At 32.2% G+C, this 23,821-nt stretch overlaps 1 protein-coding gene across 1 annotated transcript in view; it reads left to right on the top strand.

Annotated features, from left to right (window-relative positions):
* The window catches only part of LOC108906963, a 62,922-nt gene that overhangs the window by 23,722 nt on the left and 15,379 nt on the right, over positions 1 to 23,821 (top strand). The window contains exon 2 of the mRNA XM_018710421.1: positions 20,003 to 20,564. Within this exon, the coding sequence (XP_018565937.1) occupies positions 20,012 to 20,564 (553 nt within the window). The 5' untranslated portion in view covers positions 20,003 to 20,011. The remainder of the gene's footprint in view (positions 1 to 20,002; positions 20,565 to 23,821) is intronic.

The following is a 23,821-nucleotide window of genomic DNA, read 5'->3' as shown; positions in this document are numbered from 1 at the left end:
GTCCCCTAAATTTGTCNATCAAGTATTGATTTGTAGGTACTGTAATAAAATAATATTAATCTCTCTTACTCTACTTTTGCAGATGATTTTTCAGAAATGTTACCAAAGTACAAAACACCAAAATTATTAGAGACATCTATTCACTAAAAATCTTTTTCAGAAGCCAATTGATTCAATTTTGCAGTCTTTTTGGATCAGACACAAAAAGGCGAATATAATGAAATATTTCCTGAAGATTTCATTTTAATTTGTTAAAATGGGCTCTGAAAGACATACTTCTGTCTAGAATCATGTGACTTGTGGTCAATGGTGGTAGTGATCATTGTACAGTGCATCTCATTTACAATATCTCGCCAGGGTATCTCGGTAATTATTAAAAATAAATATCTGTCGCCTTCAGGAATATTGTTATTTAAGTTATATTATTATTATTTTGGTGGTAATAGTCAAAGAAATAATTTTTTAATATTTTTTTAATGTTGACAATAAGTTTTTGCATAAAATTGTGTGTTGTACTTATTTTTTGAACTCTATCGGTTTTCGACTTATAGCTCAAATCATTATTATTGAACACATTGCCTAGTTAAAACAGTGTTCAAAATATGTAATTTGTTATATTTAAAAAATAAAAAGTTTATCTTTACCACATAATCGACTGCAAATATGAATTTGTTTTTTTTGCCATAGCCACTTGACATAAAAATGGCACCAGACTGTTTTTACTAGCACATTTGATAGCCAGCGCCAACTTCATCCTTTTTTTTATTAAGAAAAAAAAAATGTAATTTTTTATATAACTATGACATCGAATATGGCAAGCTATATCGGCTGGAAAATCCACATGGTCCATCTGCCTTTGTATGAGAGCGACAAAGTAAAGTAAATAAATCCGTGCGATAGACAAGGATGACTATATTGAAGACATTTCATAATCTGAATAGTCACTGCCACTTCTAATCCGAAACGGGCGGTGTCTATTCAGATTATGAAACGTCTTCAATATAGCCATTCTTGTCTATTGCATGGATTTCTTTACTTTGTCGCTCTCATGTAAAGGCGGATGGACCAAGTGGATTTTCCAGCCGTGTATATCTTCCGAAAGCGCAAAACTGGCCAATTATGATGTAATTTTGATCTGCAACTTAGAAACAGTTGAAATTATTAAAAAAAATGTCAATTATAGCTGCTGCTAGAGGTCACATAATTTTTCTTTTTGTGTATAGAAATTTCTTTTGATCTAAAGAATTGGCCACGAATATTGTAATTGTATATCGTTAATAATAACCGAGACGACATTGAAGTGAATTGATTTTTAAAATAAAATTTTTCCACCAAAAACTTGTCTATTCGCTCAACTTTGCTAACCTATGTTCTTAATTATCAGACCAATATGGTTATACATTTTTAAAGAAATGCTCCTATTTTTAGCAAATTCAGAACAGACAACAACAAAAACAGTTCTGCTTTATTTTTGATAATATGATTTGATGATGAAAATTTTGCATTGGCAAGTGCTTGACGTCGGCATGAACTTACAAATATGACTGTTGATGATATTGAAGAGATAAAGAAAGTCGACTAAAAGGAAAGAATTCTTTATTCCTATAATCACACTTCTAGAAGTTTTGTTGCATCTGATGGAGCAAACAATGGAAACCTTATTTCCTTCTATAGCAAGTATATGTTTGTGTGAGCTTAACACACATGATTTTTTTGTTTATTATAAAAAAGAAGGCAGCGCACAGGCCAGTGTGTAGGTCAACAAATTTAAGAAAGTATTATCCGAAATTGCTATTTATTTAATATCAGTATCTGGTATAAAATAGTTTACACTAGTATAAAACGACATGGAGGTTCGAAATCGACATCTGTCACCGAGGGTTATCTGGAGCAATACGAAACACAAAAAGAACATCAAATAAAATCTTATCCATCAACAACTATGAAATTCGTTCGCGTTAGACAGCGAGATCCCCCTCAAATATACCCTCTTCATAGAGTCAATTCACCTTAACTGTTCCCTCCTCATCCTCCAATCACCCGATGAGAAATCAGTTACCATCTGCTATTAAATTGTTAAATGTCTGTCTTGCGACTGTACATTTAATATACTCGTGAATATTATTAACTACAAATAATCAGGACCGGAATAAGAAACAGTGACTCCCCTGACTAAAATTCCTGAGGAGCCGGACAATTTGTTTTAAACAAGCAAGACAATAGTAGAATTCTCCTTTTATATTTTCAACACTGTGCAAATATAGTTACGATTTTACATATTCAGGATATCTAGGACATCATTTCAGTAGGTTAGTCTTTGAGTCATTTAATTTAGATCGAAAAATCTTTAAGATTATATTATTATACAATTAATTAAAAGCAAACAAATATTCACTAAATTGGTATTTATATCTCTCAACTAGTGGCGGGAATTATTAAAAGTTAACTTTCTTAAAAAATTTTGACGCACTTAGTATTTTGGATATTGGAAAAGTTGCGTTTAATGGCTAATATTATTTCTAAGAAAGCACATGTCTTTAAACTTTATTCGAAAATAGAACATTGTTGAGTTATTTTGTTAATTTTAAAATAAACTTATCACTTATTCGTTTGACAAAAAAATATGGAGAAATTTTCTGTTGAAAATACTATTATAAATAGGTACACCATGAACGATCTAAAAAGGGTCAATGGCGTAATTTTGAAATATTTTCTACCTCGCCTATTTCTCAAATAATAAAAAATTATACACAAAAACATAAAACTGCAAATTTTCAGGCTCTTTGGTATTATATTATATGATAAAGGGTGTCCCAAAAGTAATGTAGGATTTGAATACTGCGCCATTTTCATTCCGAAGAGTTGGCAGCATTGTTCAGGGTCACATGTTATAGTAAACACGTTGCGGTTAAACAAAATGGAGCGCTATACGACGTGAGCGAATTAAGATTATGAAAATTCGTTACAAGTACGGAGAGTGTGTAGCTAAGACTGTGCGTAAATTACGTGGGTTTTTCGGTAAAAGGGATGAAACAACTGTGAAAAGATTACCTAGTTGCCAAACTTGAACAATTAGGTTCTATTGCAGATATTTTAGCACTTGTTTTTGGGCAACCCTATATCTTATATACAGTAGCGTGCGCATAATTAGTATTTTACGTATGATATTAGAAAGAAATAGTTTATGTTAAGTCTTATAATTGAAACGCACTTTTTATATCACTATGTGTGGATTTGCGTCTGTTTATTACAAAAGTGCGTAACCAGCTGATAAAAAATAGATCAAAAGCCAATTAAAGTATTTGCGAGTATTTATAGCACAGCGTAAATGCAGTGATGTTATTTACATCAAAAAGGCCGTGCTCGAGCTCGAATATAAGTCGAATGAAATTTCAATCAAAACCTATATTTAGAACAAGGTTTTATTTCCAACGTATCGACACGATCGTGAAACGTTTTAATTGGAAGGTAAGTGTTAAAATATTCATCGAACCGCAGTCGCTGCGAAGTGTAATTACAGTTTGATTAAATTTAATAACATGTTCTTTGGAAGGAAATCGACAAAGTTTAATATTTGCACCTATGGATTAGTGACTGTAGATAATGTACAATGTATAGTTATCACTTCTATAGTATAATTTTATTATACAGGGTGTTTACGCTGAACAAAACATATAAAAGTATATATTTTTTGTATTTTAAAAACAAAAATTAAAAAATTATTACTATACCCAATAGGAACCAAAAAAAAACTTTAGGAATTGCTGATAGGATTGGCTATTACTTTAAATAACTGTTATATTTTTGAAATTATTCGGTATAAAAATTTGCAGTTAATATGCAATTTGTGATTAGTGATCAAATGTCCTAAATTATCTTTTTAAAATTTTAGTATTACATTTAACAAAGAGTTAAATAATATTATAGAGCGTATCATAGTTAGGTCCTCTTTTCCATACCAAACTTTTGTATATTGGCACACGCACAAATAATAATAATAGAGGCAGAAAGTTTTTCCTGGATAGGGTCACCTCAGTAACCAAATCTGATGCTCAGATCTCGAAAAAGCATCTCATTTACGGGTGGGTCCAAGACACGAAGGATTGAGGGGCGGATATCTGATGGAAGCGAAGGTGAATTGGTTTTATCATCTGGCGAAGTAGACCACAGTTTTCTAAGTTGAGGTATTTACTATCTTTGCTCATGCGTAAGTAAGGGATATATGAACGTACATATTTAAATATGCAGTCAACAGGATCGCCTCCCAAGATATCCTAGAGTATATGATTACGCTGTGCCTATTAGGAGAGGATAATCGTTTCTGGTTTCTCGTTCAAAGTAACGGGCAATGAAAGAGTCGACATGTAGGTCAGGCAGGACTTAAGTAGTTAATTTGTGGGGCCAGGAGCAGGATTGGTGCTACCACAATATTATTTAATAAGGTCAAATGATCAAGTGCCCGCTGTTCAGATCTGTCAGATCGTATCCACCGATTTGGTCTGTCAAGGTACAGATATTTTGGTCTCTACATATACATGTAAAGATTAGGTAATCCACATTTGCCATCATATCATTGAGGAGACGAGTACTTCAGTTAATTGGTTAATCTTTTGAAATCTAAAAGATTTGGACGGTGGGACAGATCTTTTAGGAGTCCTTAAAATCCACAAGGGACGATTTATTTTCGGGAAATCGGGAAAAGTTTATAAAGAAACAATTCCAGTGAAAGGGAACAAATTTGGACATATATCTTTAATCTAAAATTGAATTCCAATAAAATCCTTTCTGACACCTTTTGTCCATTCGATTATTTAAATAGATAAATTTATTTTTAATTATAAGTTTTATATATTTTTGAGCCTTTCTACGTAACTATAATAATATTTGATCTGTGTATGCTGTATTGGTATAACCTACAGCGATATAATTCACCTTAAATAGGAAGCTTCGTCGATCAAAATCATCGGAGTCCACTAACATAGATATCGATTTTCTCGATCGATATTTGGTCGACAGATTTGGTCCGTGCCGGAACAGATCCTTTAAACTGTTTAGGGACCCTGTTGGGATTGTCGAAGTATGTTTAACTGGTTATCGATATCTAGAATATTGCATATTTGACTGTTTGCACAATATATAGATTTATTTCTTAAGTATCCACTTTCGATAAAATCAAACTTGCTATGGTACCAGTACCTTTAAATGTACCATTAAACTGTTGTACTTAAAAGAATTTTCCAACAAAACTCACTTGGTATTTTTCTGCGTTCAATTTCAGCCTTAATAAATGGTAGGCTTGTTTCGCTTGGAAAAAGGAATTTTCGGTCATATTAGGCACCTTCTGGTGAAAACTGGAAATCTAAAATAACTCTATGAGAAAATGTATGCCGCTTAATATTGAGCATGATTGAGCATATGATTCGTGAAGATTATGAAGATTCGTTTTCCGAAGATGAAAAAGCTTTTACGGAAATCAACATGAAGACAAAGGTCATTTAGGGCTCAAAATATGCATTTTTAGAAAATGTTTTAAACAAAAGTTACACATTTTTTAGTGTTGAATCGAAATCCGCAATAAAAAATATGGTGTAAATAGTAAATATAGAAAAAACAGATTTCCGGTCCGAATAGGCTACTTCCGATCGAAACCAGAAGTTGAGAACGCTAATCAATCAGGAAATATTCATTTACTATTACTGTAATTTAATGATACAAAAAAGAGTCATTGCTGTATTTCTACTATGCACCGAAAGGGGAACAAAATTCAACGTTCAGGGACCGTAGGTTCAAAACAAAGGATTTTCAGACTTTGTGCCCATTGAATCTTTTGATCAACGCTATCAAAACTATCACATAGCAAAGTTTGAAAAAAAATATCCAAAAGCTACTTTCGATGAGGATTCTGCGAGTCCTTTAATAGTGTGCATACACAAATACACACGCACTGGTTCCATGGAAATCCTAGTTACATTCATTGTGCGGAATGGCAAATAAAGCAAAGTAAACCGCCCAAGTATACAGGGTATAAGACGTTTGACTGCCATTGCTTCAGCATGAGATAGAGTAATCATAAATGAACAAGAAAGTTGTATATTACGGGGTTTTAAGAATAACAGTTTTCAGAATACAGCGAGTATTAATATTGGGGAGTTTCATCACAACGTGACAACAGCGTTTAACTTAACACTACACATCTGATGTATACCACGTGTGCACGCGGCAGACTTGTCCTACGGAAAAAATGTAAACAACTATTGTCAAACAACAAGCGGGTGTAGAATGTTTCGTAAATTGCTCTGTATAGGTTGTCCGAAAACTAGTAGGTCATGAAAATAAACCAATTTAGATCAGTTTACCTTGGTGTGTTGCTTCCTTAAAAAGTTGGAAGATCTTTTTTTTTTGACTTGTTTTTGAAGTAAAATTATATATAAAGATAATTTTATCTAAATAGATTTGTGTTCGTCCAATAAGTGGACCAACATCTATGAATAAGATGGTTTGATTTTGAAATAGTCAATTGTATCAATAGCAATACGTTTACATTGACTTTAACAGGAATAGCCACTTATTTTACGTAAAATAAAATTTTCCATTATACAATTTTTTTATTTGATGATGAGGAATTAAATAATTAAGAAAACAAGAGTCATGCGTACTTTTTTAAAATAATTATTTTTCAAAGGCACCCGCTGCTGACGTCAAATTTTAGTTCCAACTTAAAGTGCATTAAAAAAACCTGACGAAATAAAAAAATTTAGGAACGTATTATTTTATGATCCAATTTGTGCACTGAAAGAAATGCGTTTTATTCTTTATTAGAATTCTATATACAATTATAAGACCATTGTATACTATATGTGACAGTTAAACAGGTGAATATTGGATATAAAACACGTATTGCTAGCACAGTTGTATAGTGACTATAAACCTTATTCTTTATTAAATTATTGTATAACTAGTATACAACGTTTTTTATACCCTTTACGAAATAATAGCAATAACTGTTATTAAAGTGTTCCATATCGTTATTAGAACATCTAGTACTGGTTATAAGTTTTATAATAATAAATGTATTAAACTGTTGTATACTCTGTATGAGTTAAAAACATATGTCATTAAGTTTTCAGAAATTTTATTGGATAACTGTAATTACAAGCTAAGGTTCTAATGTAAACATACATAAAACATACTTTTAAGCATTAAAAATGATGACAAATCGCTCCCAAAACTGTCCAGTTTATTTTCTTAGCAACGATGCACCCGTATTTTCTTGTATTACATGAGAATTTGCACTATAACTCTTCCACCTTAAGAATGAAGCATCCCCAGAAAGGTTGAGCTTCTTTCCATATAATTTTATTTCCTCTGGTTGATTGACTTTATACCCATGCTCTTCTTTGTCACCGTTAACCTTCTGTTCCTCCATCTTATGTAAAACTTAACATCAGCGATTTCTAATAGGACCTACAAAATAATAATTTTTAAGATTTAGACAAGATTTACATTTGAAAAAACAAAACAATTACAAGCCATAAAACAGTTAGATACTTACATAATAATTTTCCATTTCACACAACGCGATATGATCATGTATCCCACAAAACATGTGCATATACTGTCCATTTTCATCAAACTAGACGTGTGTAAGTCGATGCACAGCGGACTGTCGGAAATTTTACGATTGTTGTATTTTCTCTTCTTGAGTAAAGATAATAAAGACGTTGTGGTTTTGTGTGTTTATTTTGACAATGATTGAACATGTATGGACAATAAAAGTGGACTGTATAAGATAGTTGAGTACCGTTCTGCTTCATGCATAGCATGCTACTGAAATCTTAGAAGGGATGAGCTCGTGCGGCGAACCCTAAATCAGCGGCTGGAATAGCCAGGTTTCTTATTGAGTCGGCGCACTTCGCTCTCGGGTCTGACATATGATTATTATTACAAGACTATGAATATAACTTAACAACGATCATAACCGATTATGCACCGAGAGGTGACGATCACTTAACCATTATAAGATGCGTTTTACACGTTAAAAACGGAAACATATTCAGTATAAGAACGAATAATTCTGTTAATACAATTGTTATATACAAATTCGGATACTGGTCTTTATACAACAAATCTTCCCTACTATACAATTGGAATATAAAGTCTATAACACCTAATAATGTATAAGTAATTCATTATAACCTTTATTTCATAGATGCATAAGGTGTATTAAGCACCTTCCAGTTAAACTGATTGAATAATGAGTATGGAGATAATTGCTTTTTTTTAATAAAAGTTGTATATTGGTTATAAAAGTTTTAATATGCGCTATACACATTATTCTAGATAAACAGTTTAATAAACCCATTTCTTTCAGTGTGTAGTTATTCTTAAAATGACCTAAGGAATTGCCCGTTTCAGTATGTTAGACCATTTAGAAAATAAGAAATAAATAGACAATGCTTCATATTTTTTTTGCGAAATAATTGATATTTTCGAATTTGCATTTTTTGCTACTACTAATTTTTCGTTGTACGATCATTGTTTTATGTTATAGTCTTTTTTAAGACTTTGCAGTAAATCCTTCCAAGAATTTATGAACCAATAAATTTTTTTTGTATAAATGAGATGTTTTTGGAAGTGCACTGGTTATATGCATATTTCATAAGTTTATGTACTTACTTGCAACTAAATTAAAAGTGATTTAAAGTACCGACCATAAAAATTATAAAAGTCAAATAGACTAATAAATAACGAATTTAAATTTAATGGCACAAATAAAAGGAGAAATCGTTAGGATGGTCAGACAATAACTCAAATGTTCCCAAGGAGATATGTTTTCCTAACTAAAAGTGAATTTTGGATTGAATCCAAATTTACAACTGTCTTCTATAGATAAATATGTTTTCAACAAGCGAAGGATACTTAAATTGCTGTAAAGACATACTTAGGTACCATTAATAATTTTATTGTCTGCGTATATTTTTGGTTCCTTATTTTTTATAAGTTTATATTTTACAGTTACATTTTTATAGCTTATAAAATAATCGGAAAAATTAAAAAAATATTGGTATGTTTAAGGGTATTACAATTTTATCAATGAGTATTATCAGTNTAATAATTTTATTGTCTGCGTATATTTTTGGTTCCTTAATTTTTATAAGTTTATATTTTACAGTTACATTTTTATAGCTTATAAAATAATCGGAAAAATTAAAAAAATATTGGTATGTTTAAGGGTATTACAATTTTATCAATGAGTATTATCAGTAATCATGTAAGGAAATGTGAAGTGAAATTTATCCGATGTTTGGGAAATATGCAAATGCAAAATATTTTTTAATAAAAAAGAGATATTTTTGATGAAACTGATTTAAATAAGAAATAATGAATGTAATATATTATAATGTTATTATAATAATATACAGAGGCTACCTTTGATCTTTCGAAACACGTATCAATAATCTGTTTTTTTTTCAATTCCGCCATGAAAACTTAAACAGAAAATTTCACTAACACTGAAATAAATAACTTTATAAGATTATACACTTACACCACACAAAGGCACATGATGAACACCTTCTCGTAAATCAATAAAGTCGAAAACTAAATTAAAAATGTCGGTTTTTCTGCTTTTAAAGGTGACATTGTAACACAACAACGGTGGCTAACCACCGTTGCACCTCGGGAACGTTCGGAACACCGTAGAATTCTACTTAAATTTAAATTGACCACAGTTTTTGTTTGTTAATAGCAATTTTGTTATCTTATTTACTTTGGATCAATTTAATATGTCTACCACCGATTCTCTGCTGAAGTGGCTGAATAAGAAAAAAGAGTAGGAACATACCATATTTCTGTATATCTCTATTTTAGTAATCCTAAATCTATTGTACGTAGTGACGGTAGTATAGTTCAGCTAAACTAGGTACGTCAATGTCAGAGGTCATTGGCACTGAGATTCACAAATTAAATACATACTTTGCTTAAAAAAATAGTAACATATAATTGTTTGAAAAACTTGAAACGATTTTAAAACAATCTTTCGTATCAATCAGATTAGTATTTTGATTTATTTTTTATGTTCGTTTTTTAAATCTCAGCAAAAATAATTATTTTAAAACATAAATTAGTTTTATTTACAATTAAGGCTTGAACAAACAGGAGACGCGCGGACAGTCCGCGCAGACCGAGATGCCCGTCCGCCGCGAACTTTGTGTAACATAAGATTGCATTATCCTGGTTAAATAGAAAGCGGTCTTGCGCAGCGGACCAATCTATAGCAGGATCATATTCGGTACAAATTAATAAATCATTGCTTGTCAAGAGATCCAGTGCAGTACGGTTTTAAGGGGTTTAGAAATTGAATAAATTCGTTATATGTTATGAAGGGATGAAGGGATCAGTTCACGTCTGGCACCCTTGTTCCTATAAAAATTCCTTTATTCTTATAAACTATTTATTTTAAATGTAATTTATTATAAATCCAATTTGTTTTTTAAATTCCACATATGTACTTACTATATTTTACCTGTGTACGCGCCACTGTTGTTTACTTATTTTTTGGAGGCGGTCTCTGATTTACGACCAAGCTCGCTAGGTTAGTGTTTGACGTATAACCGACTACTTCGTACACTCGATGCGCCTGGACGACTACAGCTACTACCAGAACACAATGCGTATGATGCGGTATTTCATATTTTACATTCAATTTCATTTTACATTTGAAATGGTTCATTTTACGCGTCCTAAAAATGATAACACGATTTTCCTTTGATAAAAGACCGAAAATTTTTTGCTCTACTTTGCATCGAATACGATGCTACTATAGTTCGTAGCGGACAGAGGAGCACTTGTGACTTTCTACAAAGTCTGCACGGACTGGGATGGATAACGAGATGAAAAAATTAATAGATCTTGTGCGGGAGTGTGTTTATTTATATGATGTTTCTCATCCTGACTATATTTTTTCATTTATTTCATGTACTCATTTTCTTGTTCGTCTTGCTTGGCTCAAAGCGAATAAAAGAAGCTATTTTTCTTCGTCAGAGGGACTACTGGACATGTTGAATTGAGAACAATAAAAGAAATCATGAATTCAAGAAAAAATGTATTGGAAAAAACAATACACACTCTTGACAACGACTGTTTTCATACTTGTTTACCTCGATTTGTCCGCATTCTGCCTGACTACCCTATTCCGCGGCGGACTGTAGTCGTTCCGTCCGCGCGAACAGTCCGCTTCCTGTTTGCCCGAAGCTTTAGTAACGTATATATGTACATACCAATATTGGTTAATACTTAGGTAATAGGTCATGTGGAAATTTATTTTAAATTTTTTTAAAACTATTTTTTTTTAATGTTCGGCGTTACGTCCATATTAACATAAAAAAATATGGTGTCTTTAAAACAACAAGTCATTGTCATATTAAAGCTAAATTATATTTCAGTTAATATTTGACAAATCCTGTAAAAATTTTTACATTTTTTAGAAACAAATAATGTACGGCGCTTCGACCACAATAATATCGAAAAAATATGGTGACTATAAAGTGACACGTCGGTAATTATACAAATGCCATATGTTTTACTAAATTATTTCCCATAATGAGCTTGATTTAAAAATAATTGGATATGCTGATAGTGCACTAATACGACAATTCCGTGTGCCCCTTATACAAGAATTAAGGTGCAGTTTAAAAAATTAATTATTTCAACTAACTGGACTATTTATTTGATTAAAAAACTAACCCCCACTTAAAGTTCCTATAATATAGTATAATATTACGATAATAATTAGATTATAGCAATTTTGACTTCACTTAGCTACTGATTCATTTCAAACAGAAAACTAAAAGGAATTGTTTGGTATTTACTTACGTACCTCTACGAAATACATTCGTACGTGTATTTCTATTACCAGTAATAAGGTCAATTACTATATGAGAAGTAAAACCAACAAAGTGCCACATTTTGCTGCTGAAGTGTTATTGGAGTTATAAAACCACGGAAGCTCACAAACAATCGTCTTTATATGATCATAGAAACCAGTCGGTTATCCTACAGTAATCATACCAGATATGGCCTGCTACATATAATAAAAATATAGATATGGATTTTTATACGATCGTCTTCGTTCGTACAAAACGATGCAGTAGCCACTTGATATAATTTCTTTGGCGATAAAATTGAGCTAGGGATCTGAAGAGGTCGAAGTGATTTTTTTAAATTACACAAAATAACTTAAGTGTATAAATAACGCATAATAGAAATTGTTTAACTGGTTTTACCCAAATAAAATATATAAAAAATGAAGGAAACTTCAAAGGGAATAGAAATCCCATATTTAAGTCTAGAATTTGATAATTCGTTTGTTTTTATGCTTAAGTGCTGTGAGCGTGTCTGCGTAACCATAAACTTTACAAAAACTTCTAAAAAGCAATATAAATCCCTTTTACAAATGCCTGGATTTAAACTGAAAATGCATGGATATAATCATAAAATTCATTTCAGAAATGAAAAGGGAACATAATTAATGTACCTGCTATTACAATGGGCAGCAACTATGATGGAAGTTGGAGGTGAAAGAAGAGGATATTAAAAAGTACAAGTTTTTTTTTATACGAAGTAAAAATTTTTATAAAGTACGTTCCAAAGTGAAAAGGACTTTCTAAAAATAAGAACAACAAAAAGTTTTTCTGTATGGTCTAAAAGCATGTGGAATGAATGTTTTAGATAGTCGACCGCGATACCCTTCTGGATGTCGGTATAAGTCTTTTGGATAGCTTCTACGTCCACAACACTTTCCTTTCATCGGCACCGAAAAGGTAAAATAAGCAAATCAGATGAATACTGGAAGTGATTGACAGATAAAATGTGATTTCTAGTTAAAAAATCGGTCACAAGTGTCTATCGATGAGACAGTGCATTATCATGCAACAAACGCCAACTTCCTTCTGCGATATTCTAGCCGAATAGGATAAATACGATGTACCAAACTCTTCAAAACGTCAAAATAGAATTGTGCATCAATGGTTTGGCCCGGTGGAACGTATTCTTTGGCTCGTCTGGTGCCTTCTACTCGGCACTTTGGTGCTTGGTTTCTAGATCATATCAAAAACACCACGTTTCATCACCAATCAGAAAGTTGTAAAGGAAGTTTGTCCTTTTCAGCCTTCTTGATGATGTCTTTCGAATGTTGTATTCTGAGCAATTTTTGGTCGTTAATCAACTTGTATGGTACATACCGTGCACACACTATTTGATGGTACAAATGTTCGACCAAAATGCGATAAATTGATGTTTTTGGCATTCTCGGGATATTGGCTGATCTTAGATGAATTCACACACAGTTTTGATGAAATTTGTTCTGATCTCGGATTTCGGTTGACCAACATGTTGTTCATCATTTATGTCCTCACGACCATTCTTAAATTGCGTATACCACTTATGAACTCTGACACAGGATAAACAATTATCACCATAATTTTCGTCAATTGAAACGTTTGAAAGAACGTTATTTGATACTTTATTGGGAAACGCTTTAGTTTCTTGAAAACAATTTCAATATTTAAACGCAAAGGAAGCGTTTCTAGAACTGAAAATAATTATTTTCGCACTTCTATGAATACAGTTATTTCGATACACATATATCCTTTGGGATATCCTTTGAGTAGAAATATGACTAAATAACTCGTCAGGATAACGAGATAATAGGAAAATGACCTCTGAAAAAGCTGTTAAGGTCATCGGAGACCTCCACTTAGTGATCTTGGATTGTCAGATGGGCTCGGACAACAGATGGGAAACATCATTTTAACTAAAAAGTTTCCTTTACACACGAATCTCAAAATGCTTAGAGAAAAGTTACAAATTAGTAAATAACATCACAATGACAGTTTTCTCCCGTGGCGTGATGTAGAGGATAGTCCTTTTATCTAACAAATAATGTTCATGACATTTTCAATAATAATTATAATAATAATAACAATATATTTTTCTGAGAAAAATGGCAATAAACACTTCGATGGAGCAGATTCTGAAAATTAAAGGAGGAGGGTTTCCACCTATTTTAATTTTGGATTCCACTTCAAACTGAATCTTCCCCCCCCCCCCCCCCCCTGTCGCCTAACTCTTCTACCCCTTTTAAGTCTTAGATCAGCATAAGCCAGAAAAGATTACGCCTATTTTTTTCTGCATTTAAAACATGTTCAGTATCCTCCTTTTTTCAAAAAAGTGTATACGGACTACTCCCCAATATTCTCACCCCTTCCCCCGCCCACCACACCTACCTACCCATTCTTACCCTTATCTTGTTACTCGATTTTATGAACATACAGTTATAAAATGGAAATACAAGGATTATTTATTTTTATCACAAAAAAGATGATTTACACCTGCTCCTATCTTTTCTCTTCACCATCACGCTCACCTACCCATCTATCACAACCCTACTATCTTAAATCTATAAATATAAATATGAAATAACAGGAATTCTTTATTTCTATCACAAAAATGATGATTAATATAATTAAACGGAATAACTAGAATTTTTTATTTTTATCGCAAATAAGATGTTTTTATTTCTCCTAGTCTGTATTTTTATAAAATTGATCTATAAGATAAGGGCAGGTGTGATGAGGGACAGGGAATAGTGGGTGCAGGCAGTCCGGATGAACTTTTTTTGTAAAAAAGGACTTTTGCAGGGGACTAAACACTTTCTAAATACAACAATTTTAGTGACACCGTTCCTGGTAGAAGAGTTATGTGCGAGGGGGGGGGGATTCCGTTTTAGTGACAGATGGTAAGGACATGATTTTTTTAAATTTAAGTCCATAATTAAAATAGGTAGAAAATTGGCCATAGTCTGAAGAAAAATACGCTGAAATCTACTTTTTACCCAAAATGCATATGCAACAGGCCTAAAATAGGGCTTACAGAATTCCATCGAAAACTTACATATTTACATATACAGACAGTATATGATTAAAAAAAAAGTTTTTTGAATCTGCATCATCGAAGTGCATAGAAATGTTTATTGTCAATTACTCTAAAGCAATCGATATCCAACAATAATCACTTTTTGAGTTTTTTTTTTAAATACTCTTCCGAAAAAATGCATTATCGAGTTTCTTTTAAATAAAAAAACCTTGAACCAATGTGAAAGAAGAAAAAACTGTTTTTAGCAGTGCACACTTATCACCCTGTAATTCTTTTACTAAACATTTTCAGGCCCATGCTAGTAGAAATACGAAATATATACAAAAGTATATACAATATGTTTTAAACAATAAAACAATTTTTTTCATAACTTCGTCTTCTTTGTGCTCACAATGACTACTACTATATACTTCAACCAAAATATTTCGGTGATTATTGAGATTTATGTTGTAAAAATTTCTACTTCCTGTAAGTTTCTTTTGTATGATCTCTTTAAATAAAATAATGACGTGTTCGTCACTTTTCAGTTATAATGGAAGTTGACACAAATTTCTGTTTGAAATGAAATGGCATATTTCCTATTTTTTGTGCTTGGCAAATCTTTATTCAAAAGTGATTTTAGAGACATCAAAACTCAATTCTTTGCTTTGACTTCATTTGATAAGATTAACTAAAAATCTAATGGGTGGTCAAAACTCTTTTTCATCCTTTTTAAATTTTGGTGTCGATGGTAAATGAAAGTTTCATGTGTATTACATTATTCCAGCTAATGAGTTCACATGAATGCTTAAAAAAAATTAGATATATCCCTCGAGCACTTTACAAAATTATTTTTTTATATTTCCACGTACCCTCTTTTTTAAATGGAAAAATAATTGAATTAATGAGTATGCCAGGGAAATGTTGTGACATTTTGTCACCTGTATTTTTTACTCGTTCTTGTAACTGCTACAACAGAATGCTTTCGGAATTAATACACTGGGGGCATGTTATACCCTGACAAAGGTAATTTACGACTGTACTATAAATTCCAAGAGATATACAGGCAGAGGGTGATCTTTAATAGCAACTGGGTGTAGGGCAGGTATATATTCTTGTTTAATTCATGAATATCAAGTGGAAATAAATAATAACAGTTTTGTTTCGAGATGAAGTAGACTTTCAAATTATTAATAAGTAAATAGTTCATTTAGGCTGATATTTACGTGACCAATAAATTATTTTAAAATAATATTTCTATAAATGTAGGTCTAATTACATAATGCAAGATTATTTTGTTGAATGAATTTATATAGGTATTCCGGGATTTACAAGTGTTAGTTTAATGTAAATACAGTATTTAATTTTTGTCAACTATATTTCCATAATATGATAGGTACGTAATTTCCATAATAAATTGTCATTTAGGATCGTATTTAAAATAGATAAATTAATAACAATTTTTAGGTCATTTATTGTAAAATAATGTTCGGTAACTTTGATCAAACTGTTGAGAAAACAGTTTTTTTTCTGTAAACTCCACAAGGATCAGCCAAGTACAAGGTCAAGTACTTTACAAGTAAGATACGGAGTTCCTCAGGGTTCGGTCTTAGGTGCTTTACTGTTTTTAATGTTTATAAATGATTTACCAATATCCTTGATGAAAAGTGGTTTCCGCATTTGATTGTATGTCTTCTGAATTTGTAAGTTTTCTGAAAAATGCAGGCCGTAGATTGTGAAACTGAATGTAAGTCAATTGTATCATCTATATCATGTGAGATGAATAGGTCTTCTGCATTACAGCAAGTTTTGTTCTTGCCTGCAGTGTTTTAGAAGATGTGCTTCGTTTTCTCTTTTTATTGTAGCTCCAAACCTCTTATTCTTCATTATATTGCTCCTCATTCCCCATCTATTGGGTCTGGATCATATTTTTTATCAGCAATGCATCGCTGTCATAATCAGCATCCATTTCATATATCACTAAAATAATTGAAGTTGAGAATTTGTTCTAAATCTTCATCAGTAAGGATCTTTTTCGAATTTAAAATACTTTATGCAGTCATCTTATGCTAAAAATTTGGAAGAAATAATCAAAAACGAAAATATCACTTCATCAGTAATGCTTACCTTACTGCCAACTATACGTCAAAAATACGTAAAATTGGTTGACGTAAAATGCCAGCTACACGTAAAATATACGCGCGAAAACGTGAACTATCTACTACCACCTACAAACCATAATTGAGACTCTAATGGCACAAGTAAGATTAGGAGGCACTAATGGTGGGGCACCTTGGAGCACACAAGCCTATTATAGATGTTTAATATCAAGTTTAAATAAAATAGTACGTAACAATTTTACGTAAAAGGATGTTTTATTGAAACATGCGTCCGAAAATGTTCTGTTTCCGATGTATCTACGCGGCACAGAATTATTTTGCGTATATAATATACACATACAGGGCTGGAAAATCCACATGGTGCATCTGTCTTTACATGAGAGCGACAAAGTAAAGTAAAAAAATCCGTGCGATAGACAAGGATGGCTATAGTGAAGACGTTTCATAATCTGAATAGTCACCGCCCGTTTCGGGTTAGAACTATTTAGATTATGAAACGTCTTCAATGTAACCATCCTTGTCTATCGCACGCATTTCTATGACTTACTTCATCGCTCTCACGTAACGGCCGATGTATCATGGGGACTTTCCGAACCTGTATAAATGCAGTTTACTGAAGTTCAAATTAAAATAAGCATGACTTTCTTGACAGGTGCATGGCAAGTGTTCTATCGTTTTCTAACTCTCTAAATACAATCAGCACTCATCCTCTTCCGCCAAGATCAACTTATGTAGGTAATATCTTAACTGGAAGTGCCCAGTAAATAGGACAAATAGAAATCGCTGTTTAACTCCAGAAAGTTTTTAGCTTTCGCTGTGTCTGTTAGAAACACCGTCGATTGGGACAATATTCGCAATTTTTGCCATTATTAAAATGATTTTTCTCCCACCCAAGTTGGTACGGTTGTTTTAATAGTACAACTCGACTATCTTGTCTGCGAGATATGCAGACCTTGAAGAAAATCCGCAGTAAACCTGACAGCATAAAAGACCTTAACACTAGGGTAGGTACCTTATGGCGTTCACGGCACAAGATTGTGTGCCAGAACATTCGTGCGAGACGTTCATAAGTCACCCACCTCTACTGCAAACAAGCAAATCATCATGTAAGGTAATAAACAAGATTGTGTTACTTGTCAAAATATTTTTTGTATATGTGCCACCTCCCGCCAGTGTGCACATTCAGCACAGCCACAGCTCCGAAGAGCAAGAGGCGAGCGTTTACTTGAACAATTGTCATAGCATCTTGCACCCGTCGTTCAAATGAACGAATCACATTGAACTGCACACTTAAATAAGTTGTGCCGTACATGACAGCACATCCAAAATAAACGGGCGACCCACCTCTAACAGAGAATGAGGTCCGGTGTTTTCCGTAGCGTTGCCACACCGCATTTGAAACACGTGGGCAAGATGACTTTGTTCAAGCTTGTAGACCAAAGCTTCACCAAGAGCTGATTCTAGTCCAATGAAGATGGAATCAGCACTGTTCCTTACTAGGGACGCTGCCGCCTCATTTCCCTGGAGATTTAAATGACCAGCAGTGATATTCTGTAAAAATAATTTAAAATTGAAAGAGTTTAGCCTATTTGTGTAAGACCATTAAATTATAAACCATATAGACTAATGGTATTCTACAAACAATTGATTAAGATAGTCTAAGACCAAATGCATTCCATTCAGTTCAATATTTTATATTTTATTTTTATTTATGTTTAAAATGTCCACTGAGGCCCTCTAACCTAGCACTTTTACAGTACATTTTTCTGTGTTGAAATCATTAATTTAAAATTTACACAAGAACTTTTAACTTTGGGTATAGGGAACTGTATCATTTTAAAGTAAATTTAATTATGCATCCATTATTGTAATAATATACAGGGTGTACCATTTGAAATATTTGAGTAAATTCAACTTTAACGTCACAATGTTGGTCACACGTTCTTAAACACTGTGTATGAATTTTTGCAAATTTGACTTAAACTGGTTGAATCCCATTGATTTTGAATTATCCATCCAAATTTCATTAAAAAATAAAGCTAACTGTCGGATTTATTCTGTTTTCAAAAATCACTTGCATCCCTCAATTTATTTCGAATATTGATAATAACTTAAAAACAGTAACATTTTATGAAATTAGTCTAGATTTTACCGTAGAATTAAAAAATGCAAAAATATACCTACAGTGTTCCATTTGAAATAACAGAGTTGATGATGACTAAGTGCAAGAAAGTTGACACTATTTTCTTGAATAGATATTTTTGATAAACCCCTGTATAAAAATTTTCAGATTTCAATTTTGACTACTTTTTGAGATAATCCTACTGGGCCCTCTTCGTGATACACCTTGTAGAAAGCAGCACACGGTGTTAATAGTGGTCTTCACACATTCGAATTGAATAATTTTCTTTCATCATATGCTATTATTTAGCATCCCCTGAGCGAACCAACTGAACAACATTTGCATATTGAATAGTTCAAAGGATGCACTGTTTTTATAACTTTGGAGAATATTAGGCAAGTAACGACATGCTTTCGAATGTATCGATGTACACCACCTAACGATATCTCATTAAAGTTTGTAAACGTTTGGCAAGTAACCGATCAACTGGAGTGGATTTCCTGAGAAACAGATAGATAACTGACGTTAAAAATACTGAAATATGGGGTGTCCTAAAATCTTATACACACAAAAATAAGTCAACTGGTTAATAGCTTAAATTTGAAAGGAAAACTAATTTCCGAAACGTAAACAATGAAATTCTCGGTGTAAGTCATTTTCAATTCGGAATAGAAATATTTATTTAAAATGTTTACATTTCTTTCCTTTTTAATTAGACAAAAACGCAATTACAAATAAACATTGAGGCTCTGAAACTGTGGAAACAAATGTCTGTACTCTTACCAAACTAAAAATATTTTTAATAAAAATATATTCTGGCATTCACTGAAACTCGCTTTTTTTTCAGAGCACTGGAATGACGGAAATAAAAGGCGACATCCCGGAGATAATTCGACTTCAGCTGAGAAAACCGACGAGCTGGGGATGGGAACTGTCGACGTTCAAACCGTCTCGTAGCGTCACTCTACCTACGATTCAGCTTTACAATTACAAGGGCCAGCTGTTGGTGGAAGCCAAAGATAATGGCGAGACGGAGAGAAGTTGGCGAAGTTCAACAATGCCGAATAAAGGATCGGCCGCAAACGCCGAGAAGGAATCAGGAGCTCTGGGAACAAGACACTTAAAGAGATCCAGGAGCGACACGCTGGGCCACAACTCTAGTGCCGACATTTCCAGAAATAAGTTTGAGTCAATAAATCGAAAAGACAGGAACAGGCAACCGAATAATAAGATTAAAAGCTTCGACGCGAGTTTGGACAATTCAGCGACAAAGGCAACCGCAGATATCGCCAAGGAAAATAGAGGCTCTGAAAGCAAAGCTACAAAAGTAATTACGGAGATTGAGCGCGGAACGGAAAACTCCCACAGTAGTTTGAAGAAGTCTAAGAGCGATGCATCCGAGCAAAAAGGTAAAGGAAAACAAATTTTTACCTAAATAAACATTGATTTAGTAGTGAAAAAGTCAAAAATAAATCATGCAGAAAATAAAGCAAATTTAAACTAAATTAATAGAATAAAAGTATACCACGTTGCACATAATCTTCGAATTGATATAAATACATACAGAATGTCTCGGTTATAATTCAAAAAATTAGAGGTTAAATTCCTCTTGGAAAAATAGTGAAGGAAGTTCTTATAACGTTTCCTCATGTTGCGTTTTCGAGATACAGAGTGTTAACGTTGTTATTTTGAAAGAGGTTTTTCTTAGTTATCTTTAAAACGGCTAAATATAAAAATTTCAAAACTTGAATAAATACCAACTCTGTCTTAAGAAAACCGTGCAAAACGTTTTATTTACAATAGCAGTGGCGTGGATACGGTTGATTAAGGTTTCCTAAGAAACCTTTCATAAATTAAATTGCTCCTGTATTTTACAACAATAAACAATATTTTCAAGACTAAATTAAAAATAATACAGAAAGCAAAGAATATTAAATATATAAATAAATAAAATAGGTACAAAGGAAAATAAATAATTAACAAATGAAATGAAATTGCTTTCCATTTTCTTCTGTGCAAAACTCCAAAGTCGTGTCCAATGAGATTTGACACTTCCACAATCCGTGCTCATAGTTCCTAGTGAGTTTTTACTGATGTACATAAACTTCGCCTTTCATAAATCTCCAATAATAAAAATCTAAAAAATTCAGATCAGGTGACCTGGCAGGCCAATTTACAGTTGCATCTTACCCATGTGCGATCCATCGATCCGTCCAGTAAACTGGCTATTAAGAAATATTTGAAGTACAGTATGAGTATAATTTGGTAGTGCACCATCATGAATAAAACGTGGATCTCTTCCAATATCCCATAGTTCATCTTCTAATAGATCTGACAATATAATTTAAATGTGGCGACAGCTCAATAGGTCCTAATAAATGATCACCGATAATTCTAGATCATGGTTAGAGTGCCCGTAGGCAAAACTTTTATTGATACATACTCTCTCCAAACTTCTTATATAGCTTCATTAGGCCTAGTTTGACACCCTTTTCCTCTGCGACTTTTTTCGATTTTGGGACGTTTTCCCTCTAATTTTTCCGAAACATGTCGTTTTGACGACATATGAAAAATTTATAGATACTGCTTTTTTTAATTGAATAGCTTAAAAACTTCAAATGAAACGTGAAAATAAAATTCTCTGACAATAGATATGAGCCGTTCAAAACGTCTGCAACCTCGAACATGTCAAAAAAACTACTATAAAAAAATTATTAATAACCAGCTGATTTCCTCAAAATCCTGTCTAAGAACTGCAAAAACAACTTTTCATATTGTCTGACGAAAATTATTTTCAGATTTTCCAGCCTGACGCGTCAAAGTTGTCGATTTCATGACTACAAAAAATTTATTAATAACAATTTTTTTCAACGTATTTTAGTTTTTAAATTGAATTTAGAATGTAATAAAAAAATGTCTGATTGTCTGATTGTCTGACAGAGCCCTTTAGCCTTTTTAATTTAGTTTTCTAGCTACGCTTGGACCTTGCGTTCGCAAGTATAAATTGAGATCATATTTATTAATAACCAGCTGATTTTTCACCATAGCTCACTTAAAATAAAGGGAATACAATTTTTAATTGTCTGATAAAATGTATTTTCTAATTTTTCAGTCTGATGCAAGAAATACAATTTTTTAATGTTTGTAACCCACCCTCATAATTTCATAATTATTTCATATTAATCCTTGAAGAATAAATTTTATTACTTCAGAAATCATTGATGAATCATTTTTATTTAATATATTATTCATTCAAATCCAAAGAGAAATTTTCCCCTTTAACTGAACTATTTTGGTGGAATTTTGCACAAATTGAGCTAAAAATTGTTTTAAATTTACATTGCAATATTACGAAGGGCACGATATAACCATTTTATGAAAATTTTAATAAAAGCTATGGTAAAGTCTTTTCTTCATTTTAACCTAAAATTGCGGCCTTTTTTCATTTTTAGGTCCTCATGAAAAAAATATCGTTCGATACAAATGTTTGGGACATATTTTCGGGACAAGTGTGATTGCCAACTTGCACACTCATCCCACAAACATCTTTTGAAAAATACTATTAGAATGTTTCAAATTTTGTATCAAAAATTTCAGCTTAAAATTTTCCCGGAATTTCCCGGAAAATTTTATTGGAAAATTTCGGAAATGCGCCTGATTCATAAGGCTTTAAGTAGTACACAAATAAGTTTTCAGCTCAATGCTAGCAAAATTGACGTAAAAAAAATTGATTAAAAATTTTTTGATCCTAGCAATCCTTAAGAAACAATCTATTAAATTTTCAGATCTTGATTCCGAAACTGAGGAAGAAGACAATTATAACAGTAATGAAACAGATGAAGAAAGTACGGATGATGATGAAAGCGATGACGAAAATTAAGCAAAATTATTTTTTCTATATTTTTTTTGATTTTTTAAACTAATATTTTATTTAACGAATATGATGGTACAGTGGGTACATACAAGGTCTTATACTCAAAAATCTTAACATAAGTACAGTGAGAGTTGTTTAGCCGTCAACGTCAACTAATAATATATAGGAATAAAACAAAATACTAGAATAGTAAATAGTACTCTCTCTACAATTTTATATTTTTTTGTCAATTTTTCATCAGACTCTAGTTACGCCCCAATATATTTGTTAGAGATGTGTACCACTTACTAAGTACTGCTTTTCTGCATATAATTTTTCAATGTCTGACGGTTATTAATAATTTTTTTGTTGCTATGAAATCGACAACTTTGACGCGTCAGACTGAAAAATCGGAAAATAATTTTCGTCAGACATTATGAAAAGTTGTTTTTGCAGTTCTTAAAGATAGGATCTTGAGAAAATCAGCTGGTTATTGACACATTTTTTATAGTAGTTTTCCATGTTCGAGGTTGCAGACATTTTGAACGGCTCATATCTTTTGTCAGAGTATTTTATTTTCACGTTTCATTTGAAGTTTTTAAGCTATTCAATTAAAAAAAAAACAGTATCTATAAATTTTTCATATGTCGTCAAAACGACGTGTTTCGGAAAAAAACCTTTAGGATGCTTAATAAATTTTTACTTTTAACATAGTTTTCCTTCACTTATATCTTTCATACTACTACTTTCACGTCACTACTATTGGGAACGAAATGAAAACTTATATGAACTAGTCTCACTATTTATCTAAAA

This window comes from Anoplophora glabripennis, unplaced genomic scaffold (genome assembly GCF_000390285.2).
Source record: "Anoplophora glabripennis isolate ALB-LARVAE unplaced genomic scaffold, Agla_2.0 scaffold355, whole genome shotgun sequence".
NCBI classification, from domain to species: Eukaryota; Metazoa; Arthropoda; class Insecta; order Coleoptera; family Cerambycidae; genus Anoplophora; species Anoplophora glabripennis.
The sequence above is the reverse complement of the archived record's forward strand: the minus strand, read 5'-3'. Positions and strand labels throughout refer to the sequence as shown.